The sequence below is a fragment of the Elephantulus edwardii genome, unplaced genomic scaffold (genome assembly GCF_000299155.1).
Source record: "Elephantulus edwardii isolate Elephantulus edwardi_28Jun2011 unplaced genomic scaffold, EleEdw1.0 scaffold00056, whole genome shotgun sequence".
Taxonomy (NCBI): Eukaryota; Metazoa; Chordata; class Mammalia; order Macroscelidea; family Macroscelididae; genus Elephantulus; species Elephantulus edwardii.
Genome location: NW_006399806.1, coordinates 18,388,282 through 18,409,049, shown reverse-complemented (window position 1 = coordinate 18,409,049; position 20,768 = coordinate 18,388,282). Strand labels below are relative to the sequence as shown.

At 36.1% G+C, this 20,768-nt stretch overlaps 1 protein-coding gene across 3 annotated transcripts in view; it reads right to left on the bottom strand.

Annotated features, from left to right (window-relative positions):
- The window catches only part of SESN3 (sestrin 3), a 79,765-nt gene that overhangs the window by 3,504 nt on the left and 55,493 nt on the right, over nt 1-20,768 (bottom strand). The window contains exons 2-7 of one of the 3 annotated variants that reach the window (XM_006887335.1): nt 17,919-17,984; nt 14,915-15,112; nt 13,336-13,518; nt 6,311-6,547; nt 5,348-5,522; nt 1,080-1,198 (exon numbers count right to left, since the gene is read on the bottom strand). In XM_006887335.1, coding sequence (XP_006887397.1) covers nt 1,080-1,198; nt 5,348-5,522; nt 6,311-6,547; nt 13,336-13,518; nt 14,915-15,112; nt 17,919-17,984 — 978 coding nt within the window. Of the gene's footprint in view, nt 1-1,079; nt 1,199-5,347; nt 5,523-6,310; nt 6,548-13,335; nt 13,519-14,914; nt 15,113-17,918; nt 17,985-20,768 lie in introns of those variants that run through there. The other 2 variants (XM_006887336.1, XM_006887337.1) reach the window with 2 other exon arrangements.

Here is a 20,768-nt window from a genome sequence, read left to right as displayed (position 1 = left end):
AATACAACTCATTCAGTTGTAAAATGAACATTCTTCATTTAAATTCTTTGTTTTTGTTAAAATTAACTGCTGAAGCAAGTGAGACTATTTCAAATTCACATTCTAGGTTTAAGGCTTCACTAAGAGTCTTTCATACAAGTCAGCTGACTGGAGGGCCATGATATTTCCTCAGAGGGGTCTAGAGTTTGGCATGCTTGCTATGAACTCTGGCCACCTCTTACGGTCAGGGACTAAATACATTGTGTTCTGTGGAAGGACCCCAGAAGAACATCCCTATGTGATTAAACTGACTCAGTGATGCAAGTAGTTAGCAGCAAAGTGTCCAGGCAAACAAGTGAATGTCTTAACAGAAACTATACCTTCTCTAGAAGCGACATCACTATTTGGCTATCTTTTTTAGGGTGTTTTAAGTCATGCATATGCTTTATGTGTAATAGATACAACAATAGCATTTATTCCATAGTTTCTCTGAATTAAACACATCTTATATCTGAACTCAGAATGTTGGCAACTGCTTTTTTCCTCATCTGACACAGTTCTTAAAGACTGCCTTATTGGTGTATGAGATTATTACAAATGCCTTTTTATTATAGCTGTGAAGATATCTCTGCAGGTGCCACCCCCCAAATGAGAATGAGCATTATAAAATGGCCATCTAATAATGCAAGTCTCCTAATACAACTGTTTCCTTTTACTTCTGAGGGAGAAATGTGCTGGGCATCAAATTAGAGCAGGCTACTAAGTTTAAAAGAGTAGAAAGTCTATTAAGTAGACTATCAAGTTGATAATTTTTTTCACTTGTCTCTGACGCGTGACAGCCCCCTCTGCTCATGACAGAGCAGAACTGTAGTGGGGACTTTCTTGGCTGTACTTGTTACTGAAGGAGACAGTCAGGCCTTCCCTGTGGGGCACTGCTATGTGAGCTCAAACCTCCAATGACTAGGCTGGTATCTGACTGCAAACTGCTGGCACTACTCAGGGACTATTCCTTTAGAAGATGTTTTCTCTACGTTTTAATATTTAACAGTCAAAATCATGGTATTTATTCTTAGTGTCTCTGAATTAAAAATATTTTATACCTGAGCTCGGAATGTTGGCAAATGTTCTTCCCCTCGTCTGGCAAAATCCTCATATCCAAAACCAGGGTCTTCAATATACCGAGAGACATCAGCTGTTATAATCATGTCGTCTTCAAAATCTAAGGGCCAAAAGGAACACTGCAGTGTTAAAGGACTAGTACATGGGTAAGACAATAAAATTAGCTCTCTTTCCCTCACTTTCTAGCTTTCTCTACATATGTCTGCAGTTATAATACTGATTACTCAGGTGCAGTAAAATGACCCCAACTCTTGGTGATTTCACGTGCATCGGAGCAGAAGTGATTCTCTCAGGTTTTCAGTGGCTGATTAAGTGAATGTGGATTGCCAGGCCTTTCTTCCTCAGTGCCTCTGGATGGTCTTCAACCTTGAATCTTTTAATTAGCAGCAGAGCGTGTTAACCATTTATATCACCCAGGGACTCTGACAAATATTGGTTACATGGCTTACACTCATAAAATTGGTGACATTTGAAAGTGAATTAATTATCAAATGTTGGCAATATCTAACAAATAATCACAGTCATTCAGGAAAAAAAATTAGTAAACTGAATGATCTAAAGCATAGCTTAGGATCAATTTACTAGTTTTAGTAATACAGCAAGGAACAAACACATAAGCTTTTAAGTAAAATGTCAGACAAATTTTATTCTCTCCAGGAGGAAGAAGAGGGTTGTGGGGAAAGAGGAGCAATGAAAGTGAAAGAGCACTTTAATTAAGTCTAATTTTCGGGAAGATGTTAAAGTCACTGACATTTTATCCGTGTAGTCAGCGTAAAAACAGAACTTACAGCTCAATAGCTCTTTTTTACTGATAAAAGAAGCAAAGAAAAGGGATGAGGGGAGGAGGGTGGGTTTTGGGGGCTATGACTCATTTTCCCAACTGACGTGCATGCCAGTTACACATGAAGATTCACGGAGTTGTACATATGCTGAGTTGTGTGCTGAAAACAAGCACAATTTTCTATATGCACATTTCAATAATGTAAAAAAAAATGCAATAATTATGAAGAAAATATACTTCTGTTAATTCATCTGAAAAGAGCTGGTAGAATTAGTTTCAAAGACTGTGGAAATATTTATATATTAAAGTTACTTAAATTGACCTGAAGCTTTTAAATTACCCTTGTATTTATTTAAATTACTTTATCATATTTAATTTTACTCTTTCATGCAAATTCTATTTTTTTCTCACAAGATGTCATTCTTTCCTTAAGTTGTTGACTAACTGGGATACTTGATAATAACAGAGAAGATCAAGTGCCCAGTCTACTTAACTTCAGGTAAATCACCTTAAAATTCTTACTTAACATCCTTCATATATATATATATATATATATATGATATTAGCATTAATTGAGTTACACATCAGGGTCAGTTTGTGAATCAATGAGTTTTTGCATTTTTTTTAAGATTTGTGCTCTTTTATATGTTTATAAAGTATTTCAATAAGAGTTAAAACAAAAACACCATACAACGATCCTTCACTTGTCAACAAAGTTAGGTTCCAAAAGGCATTCTGTGGAAGCTGTCATGTAAAAACAGAGGATGACCATATTCAGATCACAAATGGAAGATGATGATATCATTACAGAACCCTTATCTAACTGTCCAACCACTGAGAATCAGAGAAATATGGCCCAGCCATGCTGACGTTCTACATTAGCCACCACAGCTGGTGTTATTCCCAGGTCACACAATGGTATTCATTAATGCCACACATGAATCATCAATGCACAAAAGAGCTTTTTTTTTAAAAAAAAATCTAGTATCTGCAAAATTTTTGATGAGATGGTTGGAAAGCGAGGACTAGGTGACTATTCGATAAACAATGTTCTAAAACAAGAATGTGGCATTAAAAAGTATTATGCCATGCACTTAATATTTTTTACTTTTTTTGCTTCATTAATACAAAAAGCATTATCTACTTAAAAAAATTAACTGAACTAACCATAAATTACCAATACCACTGACAATAAGGAAGAAATACAGATATTGTGAATTAGTTTGAAAGAGTATGGGAAATATTTCTATGTTAAAGTTACTTGAATTGACCTGAAGCTTTTAAATGACTTTCATTTCTCGGAAGAGAAAGCTCAAGTGCATTTCTAGTTCTGTCCCACAGTAAATTTCATTTTCTTCTTGTATTTTACTATTCAATTCAGGTAAAAAGAATTACTTTTAAATTTGCTTTTTGATTCATTACCTTTTAACATTCATAAAATAGTTTATTCTTTGCTTAATTCAGTCCATCAATAGAAATGAAGAAAAGAAAATGTTGGTGATCAACAAGGCTGCTAGAAAAACTTGCTTTGTGGGCTGCAAAGCCAAATTAAACCAAGGACAGAGTGTAATAGTTAAGCTTTGTTCAAATCAATCCTTCACAGAAAAGATAATTTCCTGTCCTGAATAAACAAATGTTTCCATTTGGTAATTGTTGATTATGGAGTTGAATGCAATCCGAATTCTATACTAGGCCTTTTCCATACTGGACGTATTGCAGACATGGAAACCTAAAATGCCCAAAATATGGCAGGCTGCATGTTCTTTAAGGTTAAAAAAAGTCACAATGATAAGACCTCTGCCTACCAAACAAGTTCCTACTAATATTTACTTCTTAATTTATGTTCTTACAACACAGAACAACTTATTCTGCACACAGAAACTTGTAGACTTAGCACCATGCCTTTGCTCAAGCATGGAAGCTGGCTAATACTTCTGCTCCTAGCCTGGCTTCCTGCTACCCAACCTTTAAGACTTAGCTTAGCCTTTTTCTGTCTGGAGGTCTAGTGCCCTACTAGTAAGAATCTGTGCTGCCAATCCAAAGGTACCTGGTTTGAATCCATGAGCTTCATTCCATGGAATAAAGATAGGCAATCAACACCCGCGAAATTTATGGCCTCTGGTCAGCTATGAGTCAATTCCAACTTGACGGCACACAACAACAGTACACTCTCCTGCTCCCCACAACCGAAAACTGGTATTTACAAACTTTTACCATTCTGCTACGTGTTAGAATTGGTTTTTCTCTACCACTAATCAGAGAGTCTTATCTAGACTTAAACTCTTTGTACCTACCAAGTGCTCAGACTATATTGGGTGGTGCTCAATAAATGCTGAATATTAAACCAATAACTAAAATACCAAGTTTCTTTATTTGCAATATCCTGCTGACTAGAGGAACTGACTTATAGCTATAATAGTTTTCAATGAATTAAAAAAGCTATCGCTTAATAAAAGCAATTTAGTAATGAAAATCTTTCATAAAGTATATTTAGAAAATTACAAAAATGCTTCTTATTCTTTCTGGTTAAACGTTTTAGAGCTATTAATTAATATATTTAAGTTACCAAATAAGTTATGGCCTATATAATTAGCTGCAGAATTTATAAGAATTACCAGCCTCAAAACAGTAATGTTAAAGTCCTCTTTTAAAATTCTACTTGAAAAGAAGTCTTATTGACGGCTTCAATGAGTTTAAGCTTATAAATTTATGCTTTTTAGTAACTTAGTATTCAAGATACCAATTTCAATATTTATTGATGATAATACTTTTAATTATAATTTGTAAGAGTAATAGAAAACCAATGTTTTAAAGATTAGAGCAAAAAAGAATAATTTATATTATTAAAATATCAAAGGTTTCTCTAGAGAAATACAAATCTAAGTGCAAGATAATGTAATTTTAGAGCTAACATAGCAAGGCTATAGTGTGAGAATAATCCCAATTCTGAAAAAAAAACGAAAAGTGGATTTGTGCACACATGTAACTGTAAAATCAACATGCACGTAAGTGGGCATGTGGTGGTGATTCTAATCGACTGCTTAAAGCATACATTGGATTGGTGAGAAAATACCTGGTGCCTCTTTTCTCTTATTATACAAATATTTTTCAAGTTATATATACTAAAACAGGATTATACTTATCTTTAAAAAGTTACAAAAGTTGGATGAACTAAGTATCTCTATTTAACCTTTTATTCAATTGGTCTGTTTTGCCTAATATATCATCAAGGGTAGAATAGGAATTACGTGAATTAACCACAAAGCTGGAAGTTCCTCTCACCTGGATCTGAAAGACAAAGTTACAACAGCCTGAGAGAGAAAGTACTAACAATAGGACAGAGAAAAGAAGAGAGCTAAGTTAGACAGGAGTAGACTCATTTTACCAATCTACCTGGCAGTATTACTGAAGTGGGTTCTACTAGAGGTCTCAGAAAAAACAGAATGCGAAGACAGTAAAAACAATCACCTGAATGAGGAAATGAGTGGAACGTATCTCCAGAAACCACAAACAGACTTTCTTTCTTCTCCTTCTCAAAACGAGTGGTCATTTCTTCCTGAGAGGCCTCGTCATCTTCTCTTTCTTCTTGAAGTCTTTTCATCCTTTCCATTAAGGCCTCTAGCTCACTTAGTGAATCCACAATCTGTAAACACATAAAATAATGTTGGGGATTATTATCATTAAAAATTGTTCCAGTAAATGTCTCCATTTCCTCATGTCACTTTATTACAGAAAATGGAGTGGGCACAGTTATTATGCTTTTAAGTGGATTTTTTACTGACTTCAAACAAAATCATATGACAGATTGAAACATTTTTAAAAGGGTAATGCTTTTGCTTCAGTAATAAATGCAGAAATTGTAAAACTAACTTGTAAGTGCAGATATAGAATTATAGCATTAGAGTTTTAAAGAAAATTAGGCAACCTAACATGTTTTACTTCCTACTGTAATAAAAATATATTTTCTAATAGTTGTTTTAGTATCTTATAGACATGAGCACATTGTTCTGGAACTTTCTGTTCAATGGGTAAAAAGCCTGTAATCACCAGAATGCATCATTGTTTTGGTCTAGATAATTAGCGCTAATATCTATTCAATTTAAAATCTTCTTTAAGACAAACCAGAACTTTAGGTACTAGTTAAACTTTGCCTTCTAAAAATACGAAAACGTTTGCATTCTGGTTCATCCATCTAAAAATGATGAGATGGTATATGTTTCTTTGTATATGCATATATATATGTATCACAATAAACATTGTTTATAAAATGAGTACAGATACATACTGTTAATTAGAGGAATAAGTTCCTTCTATAAAGCTGAAATAGTAAAGAAAACATAATTGTTTTGATTTTTTAAAAAAAGCTATGTAGTTATTTGGATATTTTGGTGTGTGTGTGTTTTTAAATAAAAATAAGTCAGGAAAACAAACCCCAAAATTGCCGCCTGTAAGGGACGCATTCTCTATGTTGTTGTCATTGGCAAGATCACAAACGCAGAAATTGTTGACTGATATTAGCCTGAATCCATTGGAAATGTCTGGATCTCTCTCTGGATTGATGCCACTACCAAAAACAAAGCTTGCCAAGGCATGATAATGTGTCAGTAGGACCACAGCATGTACCAGTTCTGGCAGGGACCAATTATTTTCTCCAGTTTTGACAAGTTTCTGAAATGAGAAAGCAAGTGAAAATGTGAAACTCATAGATGTTAAAAAAAATGAATATAAAAGAATCCTGAAAGGAAAAACCTATCCATTTTTATATCCCAGTTATGGTAACAAACTTAAAATGCCCTTTGAAAAACTTTTTCCACATATTAAAGATAAGGCTTTGCTCAAATAAATCTATATTAAAATTATCAACCCTGATAATATAGTTAAGTGTGCATCTTTTATTAAGTCTCTTGTGTGTATGTACAATAGAACTTTTGCTTCTAAATTATCTTCACATATTATGCAATTAAAAGAAGATGTTTGACTCAATCATAAAACATTGAGTTTAGAAGAGATTTTAAAGATTATATAGCAAAACCTTTAATTTTTGCTTGAAGATTCTTAGAAATTTTGTGCCATAAAAAATTCTAATTTAGTAAGCCAAATTTAGATATTCTCTCTGATGGAAGAAAATAAAATATTACAGTAGATGGTGGGAACTGTGTAATATGACCTCACATTTGAATTAGAACTTAAACATTTCAAAGCATTATATTTGAATTCATGACTTTTTATAAAACTCGCATAAATCTTTACAAAAGGACTAGGAAAACCTAATTTCTTACTCCATGTACTTCCCCATATCTCTTTATTCATTATAATCAGACTTCTTTTTCAGGCAAATTCCTAAAGTTATATTCATTAAGGTCATGTATACTCTCTAAATGGCCAATTCATTTATTTTTAGTCCTTACCCTATTTGATTTCTGCAGAGTGTGCCCCCCACCCCCACACCCTATCTGTGTATGTACTCTGTGTTTTGCGTGTGTGTTATTATGTCTGTCTCCCACTTTTTCCTTTCTTGAAATTAATCTCCTTTGACTTTGGCAAGCCCACATTTTTAGAGGATCTCCTTCTTGCCCCAGGCTGGTTCTTTTCCCATCATCCTTGCACCTTCTTCCTCAATTTACCTCCAAAATCTTGCCTACGCTATTCATGATGTTCTTTGTTCATCCAGTACCTCTATGGCTAGATCACTCATTTCTTCAGTTTGATCTTTGCTTACTTATCAGTAACTAGTCAATTTTTGTTTTCAGGGTATTTTTTATCTTGAGCTACAGACTTCTACTGAGAGCTTCTGTAACTGGACATTCCGACCTGGAGTCATTCTCTTCTGTTCTCAGGCTGGATTAGTTCTTGGCCATGACACTCCCGTTTGCCCATGCAGCAAGCTAGACACCTTAGGAGGCATTCTCTTGTGCATTCCTCTCGCCATCCTCACATCCTGTAGGTCAGTCACCAGTTCATGAAGAATTAACCTTCACATCTGATTTTTCCTTTATCTCCTCATTGGATTTTTTTTAGAAATAATTTCTCAGGTGGGTAACTGCAACTATTATTATAACTATTTAAAGTCTTTTCCATTTGTCATTTACCTTGATGATCACAAAAGCTACAAGTCTGCTCAAGAGCCTTTAGGGATGCTTTTTAAAAAAATGTTTTTTTAAATTTTATATTGGTTTATTTACAAAGTTCAAATACTACTTTTTTACATCAGATCTTTCCCATTCTTTCTCCCTTCCCCCTTTTAGTGATTCTCTATTATAGTGATCTTTTGATCACTCTATATTCTATATATATTCCAAGGAAAACAATTACTACAGATTATTTTATTTTTTAAATTGTTTTATGGTTGTTTTTAATGAAATAAATTCTTATTTTATACTAGTTTGCTTACCAAATTCATATGCATCATTCCTCACACTATCTTCATTCACACTGTGTTTCATACAATTATTCTCATTCATTATATTTTATAAAATTAATCAACATTGAAATATGCCCACTATTGCCCTGTGTTCCAGATTCTCACTGGATATTTCCCACATTCTTTCCCCACTCCTCCCTCTACTCATCAAATTATATGACCTAATAATTATACACCTGCCCGTGCTCACCCTTTTTCTCCCTTGGAGACTAGTTTTACTAGTAAACATACATTATTTTACATACAACAGTTATACACCTGTATTAGTAATACAATTATAAAACACTCAAACTGAGAAACTGAAAAATGTAACATAAGAATGTATACACGTATATACACATATCTTTTCTAATATTTTGAAAGACTGTCTTATGCTCTCCCTGGGATATGTACGATAACATAGCTCTGGAAATCACAATTCTCTGAAGATAAAATGTTAATTTTTTAAATACAGTGTTCATTGTTGTTGTTGTTGTTGTTATGTGCTGACGAGTTGCTTCCAAATCATAGTGACCCTATGTACAATAGCCCTATATCCTGCTCTATCATGTGGCAATCTTATTGTCTCTGACACACTTACCCCCATTATTTCAGTCACTGAATCAATCAATCCTACCGAGAGTCTTCCTCTCTTGAGCATTCCCTCTACCCTCTCAAGCATGACATCCTTCTCCAAGGACTGGTCCCCCCATGCAACATGTCCAAAGTATGCCAGACGAAGCTTCAGAATCCTTGCCTCCAAGGAGCAGCCTAGTTTCACCCTCTTTAGGATGAACCTGTTTGTTTTCTTATCAGTCCATGGTACATTCAATACTCTTCTCCAGCACCACAGCTCAAAGTCATCGATTCTCCTTTTACCATCCCTAGTCATTGTCCAGCTCTCTGATGCATAGCAAGTAATTGTGATGACTGTGGTCTGAATCAGGTGGACCTTAGCCTCTGGACTGACATAGCTGCTTTTCAGTACTTTTGAAAGCTCTCTGAGAGCAGACTTTTCCAATGCAATTTGTCTTTTAATTTTCTGGCTGCTGATACCAAGAGTGTTGACTGTGGAGCCAAGCAAACTGAAGCTGTTAACAATCTCAAACTCTTCACTGTCTATCATGATGCTGCCAATTGGCCCTGTAGTGAGAATCTTTGTTCTCTTGATGTTGAGCTCAAATCCATATTGATGGTTGCAGTCTTTGACCTTCGCAGCAAGCACTTCAGGTCCTCCTCAGTTTCAGCAAACAAGGTTGCGTCACCTGCGTAACTCAGATTGTTGATGACTCTTCCTCCAATCCTGATGCCACATTTCTCCTCATAGAGCCCAGCCTTCCAGATAATCTGTCCTGCATATAGACTGAAAAGATATGGAGATAGGACACATCCCTAGAATACACCCTTCCCAATTTTGAACTATGTAGTGTTTCCTAGCTCTGTTCTGATGACTGCCTCCTGGTCCATGTATAGGTTTTACATAAGCACAATCAAGTGTTCTGGGATTCCCATTCTTCTCAGAGACAACCACAGTTTATTGTGATCCACACAGTCAAATGCCTTTGCATAGTCAATGAAACACATAAAGATATTCCTTTAGTACTCTCTGCTTTCAGCCAAGATCCATCTAACACTAGCAATAATATCCCTGGTATCAAGGCCTCTTCTAAATCTAGCCTGCACTCTGGCAATTCTCTGTTGATACACTGCTCCAGCTGTTTTTGGATGATTTTCAACAGAATCTTGCTTGCATGTGATATGAATGATATTGTTTGATAATTTCCACACTCTGTTGGGTCACCTTTCTTTGGAATGGTAACAAATATAGATCTCTTCCAGTCAGTTGGCCAGGTGGTTGTTTCATTTCTTGGTACAACTTGGTGAGCACATCCAGGGCAGCATCTGTTTGCTAAAATACATCAACTGGCATGCCATCAATTCCTGGGCCTTGTTTTTTTCCAATTCTTTCAGAGCAGCCTGGACTTCTTCCTTCATCACCACAAGCTCTTGCTTATACGTTGTTTCATGAATTTCTTTTGTCTGCCAATTCCTTTTGGTACAATGACTATATACTCTTTTCCTCTTCTTTCAATGCTTCCTGAAGGCTTGCATTTGTTGTTCAGTTCCTTCAGCTTAAGACATGCTGAACAATGAAAGAATCCTTTCTTTTACTTTTCCATAATTTTTGACTCATGTACTTATAACTTTTTAGTCAAATTTGTGTCTTCTAGGTGGCAACACCCCCATGATACATCTTCAAGGATATGAACATGTACGGCCAAGCACAATCAATAAGAGTGCATCTAAATTCCAAAATCAATCTCCATAATAGTCTATGTGTTTCCTACTACCAAAGGGGCCCTTTAGAGTAGTGAGAGAAGATCTTCACCCTGAAACCCACAGCGTCCCTTTTCAGCAGGAAGTAGCTAAGAGAATACGCCATCCCCTTTTCCTTATGAATCAGGGTGAAGTCTCTCTCAGGGAGGAGTGATAGGGAATGGCAAAGGACACACCGACAAAGGAGATTAATCAGAACTGACTTTGACAAGCACTGTGGCAATTGGACAATTAAAACAGACATTCGGATGGTGAGGAAGAAGAGCAAACTGGGGAGGAGGGTAGAGAGAATGGTGCAGCAATGAAGGAATGAAAACCTAAAATCCCTGTAAATGTTCATTAAAACTAATAAAATTTAATTAAAAAAAAAGACATGCTGAACAAGTTCAGCCCCTCTGATTTTCTAACTCCAGCTCTGTGCACATTTCATTATATTATTTTGTCTTCCCTTGATGCCCTTTGAAATCTTCTGTTCAGCTCCTTAATTTTCCCCCTTTGCTTTGGCTTCCTGGCCCTCTAGTGCAATATTCAGAGTTCTTTCTAACATCCATCTTGATCTTTTCTTTCTTCTCTTTGTATTGACTCCCTATATTCTTCCTGGATGATGTTCTTGTATCCTCCTACACCTCATCTGGTCTTCGCTCATTAGTGTTCAAGGCCTTAAAACTGTTCCTAAGATGGTTATGAAATTCAAGTGGGATAAACTCAAGATAAAATTTTGGTTCCTGTGAATTTAATTTTCCTTAGCTTTAGCTTGAATTTGCATATGAGTAGTTAGTGGTCTGTTCCACACTCAGCACCTGGCTTAGTTTTCACAGCTGATATTCAGCTTCTCCAGTAATTCCTTCCACAGATGTAATCGATCTGATTCCTGTGCATCCCATCAGGTGAAATCCATGTGTATAGCCTGCATTTATGCTTCTTATTAAAAGTATTTGCAATGAATAAATTGTTGATTGTATAACATTTTATCATTCTATCTCCAGCTTCATTTCTGTCTCCAAGTCCATGTTTTCCATTTACTGATTCTTCTTCTCTGTTCCCAACTTCTGCATATCAGTCATCCATTATTATTAATGCACCTTGACTGCATGTAGGTAATACAAAACTATCTGAATTCTATCCACTTCCCATTCCTACCTTACCTAAACATTCCAGTACTTCAGTAACACAAAGCTGTTAGCCACTCTTTGAGAATAACATAGTGTTGCATACTCTTTTCACTGTCTGGAAGCCCACCTGCATTTGTAAACTCTCACTAACCTTCAAGACATAGCTCAAACTTTTTCATGGAAGTTTCTCTTTTACTCTCACTGACAACTCTATAATTCCATTTTCCCTACTCATACAACTCTTATAGGAATACTGGGCTGTGCTTGTTGTTTTTACCACCTACTTTTCCTCTTACTATGCTCCTAGGAATCCAAGGACAGGATCTTCAGCATTCTAGACATACCAAGGTTTCTGACACAAAAGAATCAACATAAAAATAAGAGTTGATTCAGATTCTTTTATTTAATAGTAAGATTGCTGGACCACACGTAATCCTCAAGGTAGTACTAGGATGGATAGATTTCTAGTCAGATAATAAGAATTAGAGATTTAGAAAATATTTGGGAAGTTACAGAGATTTATAAAAATTAAGATTTCATTAAATAACTGAGAATATAACTAACAAATATGTAGTCTCGTAAGGAGATTTTTTTTAAAAGGACATGTCAATGTATTAAAGGCATATTATTTTAAATACGAAAGTCTTCAACTGATAATAACTTAGATCATGTTGTGTGGACTCGGGTGACCACGCGTGTTATGGAGCGGACTGCCTTGCAGGGTTTTCTTGGCTAAATCTTCTCTCATAACAGGTCATCAGGCTGTCTTCTTTGGAGGTACCGTGTGGTTAGTACTCACTGCAATGTGGACACTACCCAGCCTCCTAATTTCTAGCATAGTTATTATTTGCACAATCATTTTCTGAGAATCTTAAAACTATGAAATGTTAGAATGAGAAAAGAGTTTGTTGTTGTTGTGTGCCATTGAGTTGGAACTGACTCACAGCTGACTCTCCAGGGGATTTTCCAGAGGCTGCAAATCATATAGAACGAGTTTGCCCATTTCCCCCTGCATGGCAACCGGTGGATTTGAACCACTTGTATCTGAGGTGGCAGCATAACGCCTTACCCTCTAGGCCCCAAAGCTAGAGAAGAGTTTAGAGTTCTCTTAATTAAATTACCTTCATTTCACAGTTAAGGATAGGGATCTACAGAAGTTTACTTACTAGAGATCACAAACTTGTGAGAGAGACTGGAACCTAGACATTCCATTACACTAGTGCACTTTCTTTAGCACAGGATAGGACAGGGTCTAGATCTATTGTTCATAGGGCTGCTATGAGCTCCACTTGACTCTAAGGCACCTAACACCAACAACTTGAAAAGAGAAATCAGTTCTTCTCCTCATTGCTTACCAAAGCACTTGCCCAAGCTAATTACTGATTAAAGAGAACAAATCATTTTACATTGAAATTAAACCTCTTGACTTTTTAAATTTATCTTTTCTACACATATTAATACACTATTTTGTTATTTTTCAAGTTCTTAATAAGCAAAGCTTTAAACATAAGTCTGAAGCAAAATACTTAACTAAATAATTAACTCTGCTAGAATAATTGGTAAACTTCCTTTGATTTTTTAACATAACAAACTCAAACACTCAGTACCTGAATGTGCTCTTTTGTGATCAGCCAAGGCCGGTGTGCTAGCAGCTTATTTATTTCATTAAGGTTTTTCAGTCTTTGTGGTACATATTCCAAACCATTCAACCACTCAGCCATACCTCCGGTCTTTAAAAATTCATCCACATGCATGTTTATTAAGTAAGAACACTGATGTCTAGCTGCAGCCTAAAAGACACAGAAAATGAATTTGTTGATAAAAACAATCATGGTATAGCCTTAAGCCATTTGTTTCTAAACAAATAATATATATTGCATTAATAATGTTTATAGCCAATTCAGTTACAATGTGCATAAGCAAAAAGTCTAGTTGCAGCTAATTGCCTTTCACATTGAATTTGGTGTAGGTCAACCCAGAGTTCAAGTACCTTTTTCATTATGGTGAATGGTATCTATGCTGCTTAAAGCACCATAAAGGCTCAATGACTTGCATTCCACCAATACAGAAGTTGAGCTAGTTTGAATACTTTCTTCTTCACTTTATTTTAAGGCAACTGTGATTCCAGTTATACCTTATTAAACTGAAATGGAACCTCACTGACTCATCCCTCCTGTGCAGTCAGAATAGGCCTGGGTACTAACAATTTGGTAAACTCATGCATAGTCATATTTAACTCTCCTTTTGTCAAGCCTGCATCTCACTGAAATAGTATTATTTTATTCTTCCTGTTTGTTATGTCTTGTTTCTTTTTTAGTTTATGGTCATTCTAAGTCTTCTTTCAGGCTTATTCGCATCAAATAAAATTATGGTCTTAGTCAACTCTATCATTCAGTAAAACACATGATGTTATTAAGACCACTTTTATATAACATTTCAATCAGTGAGAGCATAAAAAGAGAAGTCAAACTGATAAAAGCTAACTCTCTAACTCTGGGCCACCCGTTTGTCTACTTCTCTAACCTCTCTAAGTATACAACACTTTCATCATGTTCTCTCTTGTCTTTTTCTCCAGTAACAGCCCAAAAGGAGCACTGTTTCTTCTTCCCTAATTCTTACTTTATATTGTCTCAATTTATAATTCTCTCCTTTCAAAAATAACACTAGTTAACTTGTTTATAAAAGCACTATTCTCAGAAGAATTTTCATTTAAGAATTCTTCTCTTATCCAGATTCTCCATTGGTGCTGACTGATATTTTCCTCTTATTTGGCCAAATTAGTGATATTCTTCATGTACTGTATGACTAAGTAAAATATCACAACCAAACTGTTTTTTTTATTAATAATAAAAACAAGACATCAAAAGTAAAAAAAAACACTTGTGGGATATTATTTTGGAGCCTACAAACAGCTTCCATCATAAAAGATTAAATACGGAAAATGTATTTAATAAACATGGAATGGAAAACATTCAGTACATCAAGCGGCTTACAGCAATATGTATTCCAGGAGAATGGCAGGGAAAAAGGCATAACCTCCTTCAACTCTCACTTCCATAAGATTAAACTCTGCTCTACTAACTTTTACACACACACACACACACACACACTCTCTCTCTCTCTCTCTCTCTCTCTCTCTGGCAGGAAAAGAGAAAACACAGGAAAAAGTGAAAAACAAGTACCCACCATGATTGCAATATAGTGCCTGTAAGGTAGAGGAAGGGGACCATCCATGCGCAACATGTAAAACTGGCTCCTTAAAAATGACTCCAGGTACTGAGTGTGCAAACTCATGACCTGGGTAATGTTGTCCAGACGACCGGAAGTAGAGTATTCTTCTACAAGAAAGTTAGTACGTTCATCTACTGTGTTTGCCTGGACAACCTTAAAACCAAGGAACATAAACCAAAATTATTCTGGAGTAGTAAACACATCCTTAGTTTACATAATTTATGCCACTATTGAAGCAAATGGATGTTCTTTTGACATTAACAGGCACTGAAATTATGCAGTTGCTCATATTAGAAACTTGGAAACTTGGAGGACATCCACTTCCTAAACATGGCTCCAGAAACTCTATGCACTTTGATAAATGTTGATAGTTGTAGAGTGGCTTCAGGCCTTCTGTTCTTAGGGTTGCTATGAGTCATGCTTGACTCGAAGGAAATCAACAACAACAACAACAACATATCAGAGACAGCAATAAAAAAGAAAACAGCATTCATTTTTGGCTCTGATACTACAATTTATTAAACAACAAATGCCAAATTATCAAACATTGTACATAGCCATGAAATTGGAGACACAGGCTTTTTTGACAGACACACAGGCAGATAGGCAGATTTTCAGGACTGACTTGCCTGGCCACTGTCACAGTAATTTCTGGGGAGGCAACACCAGTAGCAGATTCAATTTTATCTTAACAGTTTATGAAGACAATTAATCACATTATTTTTAGAAAAATATTTTCAGTATGATTCTTTGTTTTATCACTCAACATTAAGGGGAAGAAAAATCTTTCTGATATTTTGCTAGGGATGAACGAAGTAGGATAATCTGTAGAAAAGTGTTAATTGAAAAATTAATAAGGACAAAAGAATATTGTCATTCTTATTTTGAGCTTATCATATTAATTACCAGAAACAAGGTAAGTTATTAAAAAGGATAACCTCCATCCGAGGAAATAAAAAGCATTTTCTCAAAATCAGATTATTCATATATAGTGTCATGCACAATGACATTTTGTGGACATCAACACCAAAAATTGGCTCTGAAGGTGTTAAGAGTTTATTAACACCTTGAACAAAGACCCAACTCTGGGAATTAATGGGAATGAGTTGAATAGTTCCATATTTTACTTCAGCTCATTACAAAACCAAGCAAATATTTAAGTTGCTTATTTCCTCCTTTTCTGTCTATTATATTGACCAAGATAGTAGTTAAAAATGTAAGATCTACTGGAACTAAATATAGCTAGGGGAGAATATGGTTTTTGTCTTGCTTTCATTAGTAGAACTTTCCCCCATTAGATGCCTAGAATACAGTTGTTGTATGCAAGCAAGTCCAGAGTTGACACTCCAGCCAGTTTTAAGATGCTGTGAATCACGTGGGAGCAGACTCCCCACCTTTCGCCTGTGGAGCTGCTGGTGGATGTGAACCACATGTTTTTCTGGTTGGCAGCACAACTCCTTACCATTAGGCCACAGGAGCTCCCTTAGAAAAATACATTGGTAAAATCTTATGATCTAATAGTGACGGATCCTGCAAACTAGATAATGTTATGTGTTGACAAGGTGGAACCAACTCATAGCTGCAAACCAGATTATTGCCAAATACGTGTCGTGAAACTAACTGTATTTTGGCGTTTTTACAGATGTATTAGGTAACCACTCCAATAAGACCAGTGCCTCGTTACATGAGAGAAACAGGAATAAACCAAATAGTTTCTCTAAAGGGTATACACCCTGAGATAGGTTGTTTTTCATGAGATCTAGAAACAATATCACTAAACTAGATTTGTCTACACTTTCATGTAAGAGGTAAGGTCACCAAAAATGTGGTGTGAAGATGAAGGAAGTACTGACTCTAGAAATGATCTGACATGCCTTGTTCTAACCCTACTGGTCCCTTCTTTTATGCTTGGCATGTAACAGGCACTCCATTAATATGTGTTTGTTAACTTCAGAAAAATAGAGGGATGATCTTGTTCCTTTAAGACAAATGATAATTTTGCACATGAAAATGCTCTTCAAGATGAATGAACAGCTCCCTGAATCTCTACTTTAGTTCAAACCAAACCTATCTGAGAGGCTCTTAGGAATCTAAAAGGTCCTATACTGCTGTGTGCCTTCATAGAGATACAGTGTCAAAGATCAGGCATAAACCTTTCAATGTCTACATACTCCTGTGTGTCATTTTACATCTCCCTTTTGTGCATTTAGGAGCTATGATGGAGCAGCAGTTCAGTGCTGGGCTGCTAACCCAAAGATTGGTAGTACTCATCAGCTGCTTTGAGGGACAAAGATATGACCACCAGCTTCCATAAAGCTTGATAGCCTTGGAAATCCCATGGGGAAGTTCTGCTCTGTCCTAAAGGGTAGTTATGAGTCAGAAATGGCTAAATAGCAGTGAGTTTTGGTTTTGCTTCCTTTCATTTACTATGTTGATTCCCCACCCCAACAAAAGGGTACCAGATTATACTGGAGATCCTGTAACATGCTGTCAAATCTAAACCTGAGAGCCATGGGGCAGGAGTAACTCCTAGTGATGTAATGGCATGTCTTATGCAGCAGGCTTAGTTGAGAAATGTTTTTATTTCAAAATATCTTTTCTCAGCACATATTTAGCTTAAAATAGCCATAAGAACTGGCCATTTAAAAACTCAGAAACCTTTAGGTTGACACTAAATTTTACTACTTTCAGCAGCTTTGTTCAAGAAGTTATGACTAAAATCAAAGGTGGCTAAATTTATATATTTTAAATCTTATGGTATTACCTAGCTTTCAATCAGTAAGACAGATCATTAAACACTCAAAGTTCTAAAGGAAGTTGACAAGAAAATACCTCTGTGGTTTTCTAACATATAACAAATTCAAGAACAAGAGAGTTTTCTCCTTCTAAATTAAAAATAGATATATTCTTTAAGTAATTCTTTATCATGATCTGTTTGTTTTAAGGCAGAAGAACTTACTTCCTTCTCTGGAATAAAGGCACTTGGTCCTCGTGTCATAGGTTGAGATACTCTGATTCTTTTATCCTGTTTGTAAAAGAAATATTTTATGCATTAATTCTAAGAAAAGTTAAACTGATAGATACTTATGCTAATGTGCTGAAATAAACAATCTGTGAAACTGGCGGCTCTGAGGAAGTGAGATGGGCAATCTCCTCCTGTGCCAACGATAAACTTGAAAGCCCAATGGATGGTCAGCTCTCAGTTGTAACTCTCAGGCAATGGGACAGAGAAAGTGCTGGGTCTTGGAGAGTCCACAGGACAACTGCATGGGTGGACTAATAGTCAAATGCCTTCCAAGCTCCTACCACAGTGCTGGAGTGAGAGCTGTTGTTAAGGGTCATCGAGTCAACTACAACTAGTAGTGACCCTGTGAATGAAGGATCTGAACGCTACCCTATCCTGTGCCATCCTCATCATCTATGACATACTCAAGCCCACCATTACAGTCACTGAGTCAAGCTATCTAGGTGAGGGTCTTACCCTCCTTTGCTGACCCTTCACCTTTCCAAGCTTATATCCTTTTCCAAAGACTGGCCCTTTCATGCCCACACTGGCTGCACCTTATACAAAGCATACTTGTTTGTCCTTTTGACAGTTCATGGGATATTCAGCAATACACCACAACTCAAAGACAATGATTCCTCTTCTGCCATCCATATTTACTGTCCAACTTTCAGACACATAGCAAGTAGCTGAAAATATCAGGGTTTGTGTCCAGTGCCCCTTAGTATTCAAAATGACATTTTTGCTCTTCAGCTCTTAGGAGAGACCCCTTACAGCAGATATCCCCAATGGTACGTTTCTTTTTATTTTCTGGCTGCTGGTGTTGATTATGTATCCAATCAAGATGAAAGCATAGACTATTTATATCTCTTCTCTATTTATCATGATGTTGCCTATTGGCTGGGTAGTAAGGATTTTTGTTATCCTGATGTCAAGATGTAATCCATATTGAAGGCTTTCTGCAGCAGGCATTTCAAGTTTTTCTCACTTTCAGCAAGCAAGGTTATATCATCTGCATAATGCAGATTACTGATGAGTCTTCCTTTGATTCTGATGCCAAATTCTTCATACTGTCTAGGTTCTCAAATGATTTGTTCTCTGCACACAGACTGAATAGGTTTAGAAAAATTACACAGCCCTGATGCATCTCTTTCCTGATTTTCCATGCAGTGTTTTCTTGCTCTGTTTTATGCCACAGATTCATGGTCTAGGTAGAGGTTTTGCATGAGAACAATAGTGTCTGTGATTCTCATTCTTTTCCATGTTAGCCAAAATATCAGACAAATTCAATAAATCAGAGTCAATAAAACATAAATTGATATCCTTCTGGTAGTCTCTGCTGTCAGCCAAGATCCATTTGACATCAGCAATAATATCTCTTGTGCCACAGCTTCTTCTAAATGCAGCCTGAATTTCTGGCAGTTCTCTGTTGATGTACTATTCTTGCTGTTTTTAAATGATCTTCAGCAAGACTTCACTTGCATATTATAGTAATGATATTATTTGGTAATTTCCAAATTCTGCTGGATTTTTTTTTTCTAAATGGGAACAAATATGGATCTCTTCCAATCAGCTGGACAAACAGCTGTCCTCCAGATTTTCTGGCATAGCTTGGTGAGCATGTCTAGGGCTGGTTTGTTGAAACATGCCAACTGGTATACCATCAATTTCTGGGGCCCATTTTTTTTAAATACCTTCAGTGTATCTTCATCTTTTCCCTTTATCACTACTAGTTCTTGATCACACTCTATTACCTGAAATGTTTCTGTATGTTCCCCAAAGTGTCATTTCTCCCAGTCATGTTATACAACTTCATAGTTTTCCTCCTACATTCAACATGACTGAAACCACTAACTTCCATAATTAAGTAATTTCTAAGAGAAGGTTAATACACAGACATTAATTTGGAAGTTAACTAACAGGTTAAAGCTAAAGAAGAGTAATCCCTAAAAGAGCTTACATGACATATGTGTTTTTTTTTACCCCTTTTGGGAAAAAACAGCAGTAAGTATATTTAAGATAAAGTTTTGAAAGTTTAGGAAAATATAAAAGTTGGAGAAAAGGAGATTAATTTAATTGTTGTTAGTTGCCATCAAATCAACTACAATTCATAGCAACCCTCTGAACAATAGATCTGAACCTTGTCCTACTATGCAACATCCTCACAATTTCTGACACGCTCAAGCCCACTGTTACAGTCTGTATCAAGCTATCTTGGTGAGGATCATCTTTTTCTCTGATCCTCCACCTTTCCCAGCATGATTATCTTTTTCCAAGGATTAATCACTCCTGACAACATGCCCAAAGTATGCAAGACAAAGTATTACTACCTTTGCCTCTGAGTGTATCGCTTTGATTGCACTTGCCCCAAGACAGACTTGCTCTTATGGCAGTTCAGAATAAGTCAGTAGTCTTTTCCAATACTACATTCAAAGTAATTGATTCTTCTTCATCCTAATCTTCTTGTTGTTAAATGCCATCAAATATGACTCACAGCAACCCTATGAACAGCAGATCTGAAACCTGTCCAGTCCTGTGCTGTTCTCATTGTCTCTGATGTATTTGCTCCCATTACTGCAGTCACTGTGTCAACCCAACTCATGGAGGGTCTTGCTGTCTTTTTTTTTTTTTTTGGTCTTGCTGTCTTTTGCCAATTTGAAGGCATTGATCCTTTTTCTATCATCCTAATTTAGACAATGGAAAATATGGTAATTTTTTTTCTACTTGCTACTATGACTAACCTTGAGAAGAGTGGGAATCTCAGAACATTTAGTTGAGGTCATGCGAAACCTATACTTGGACAAG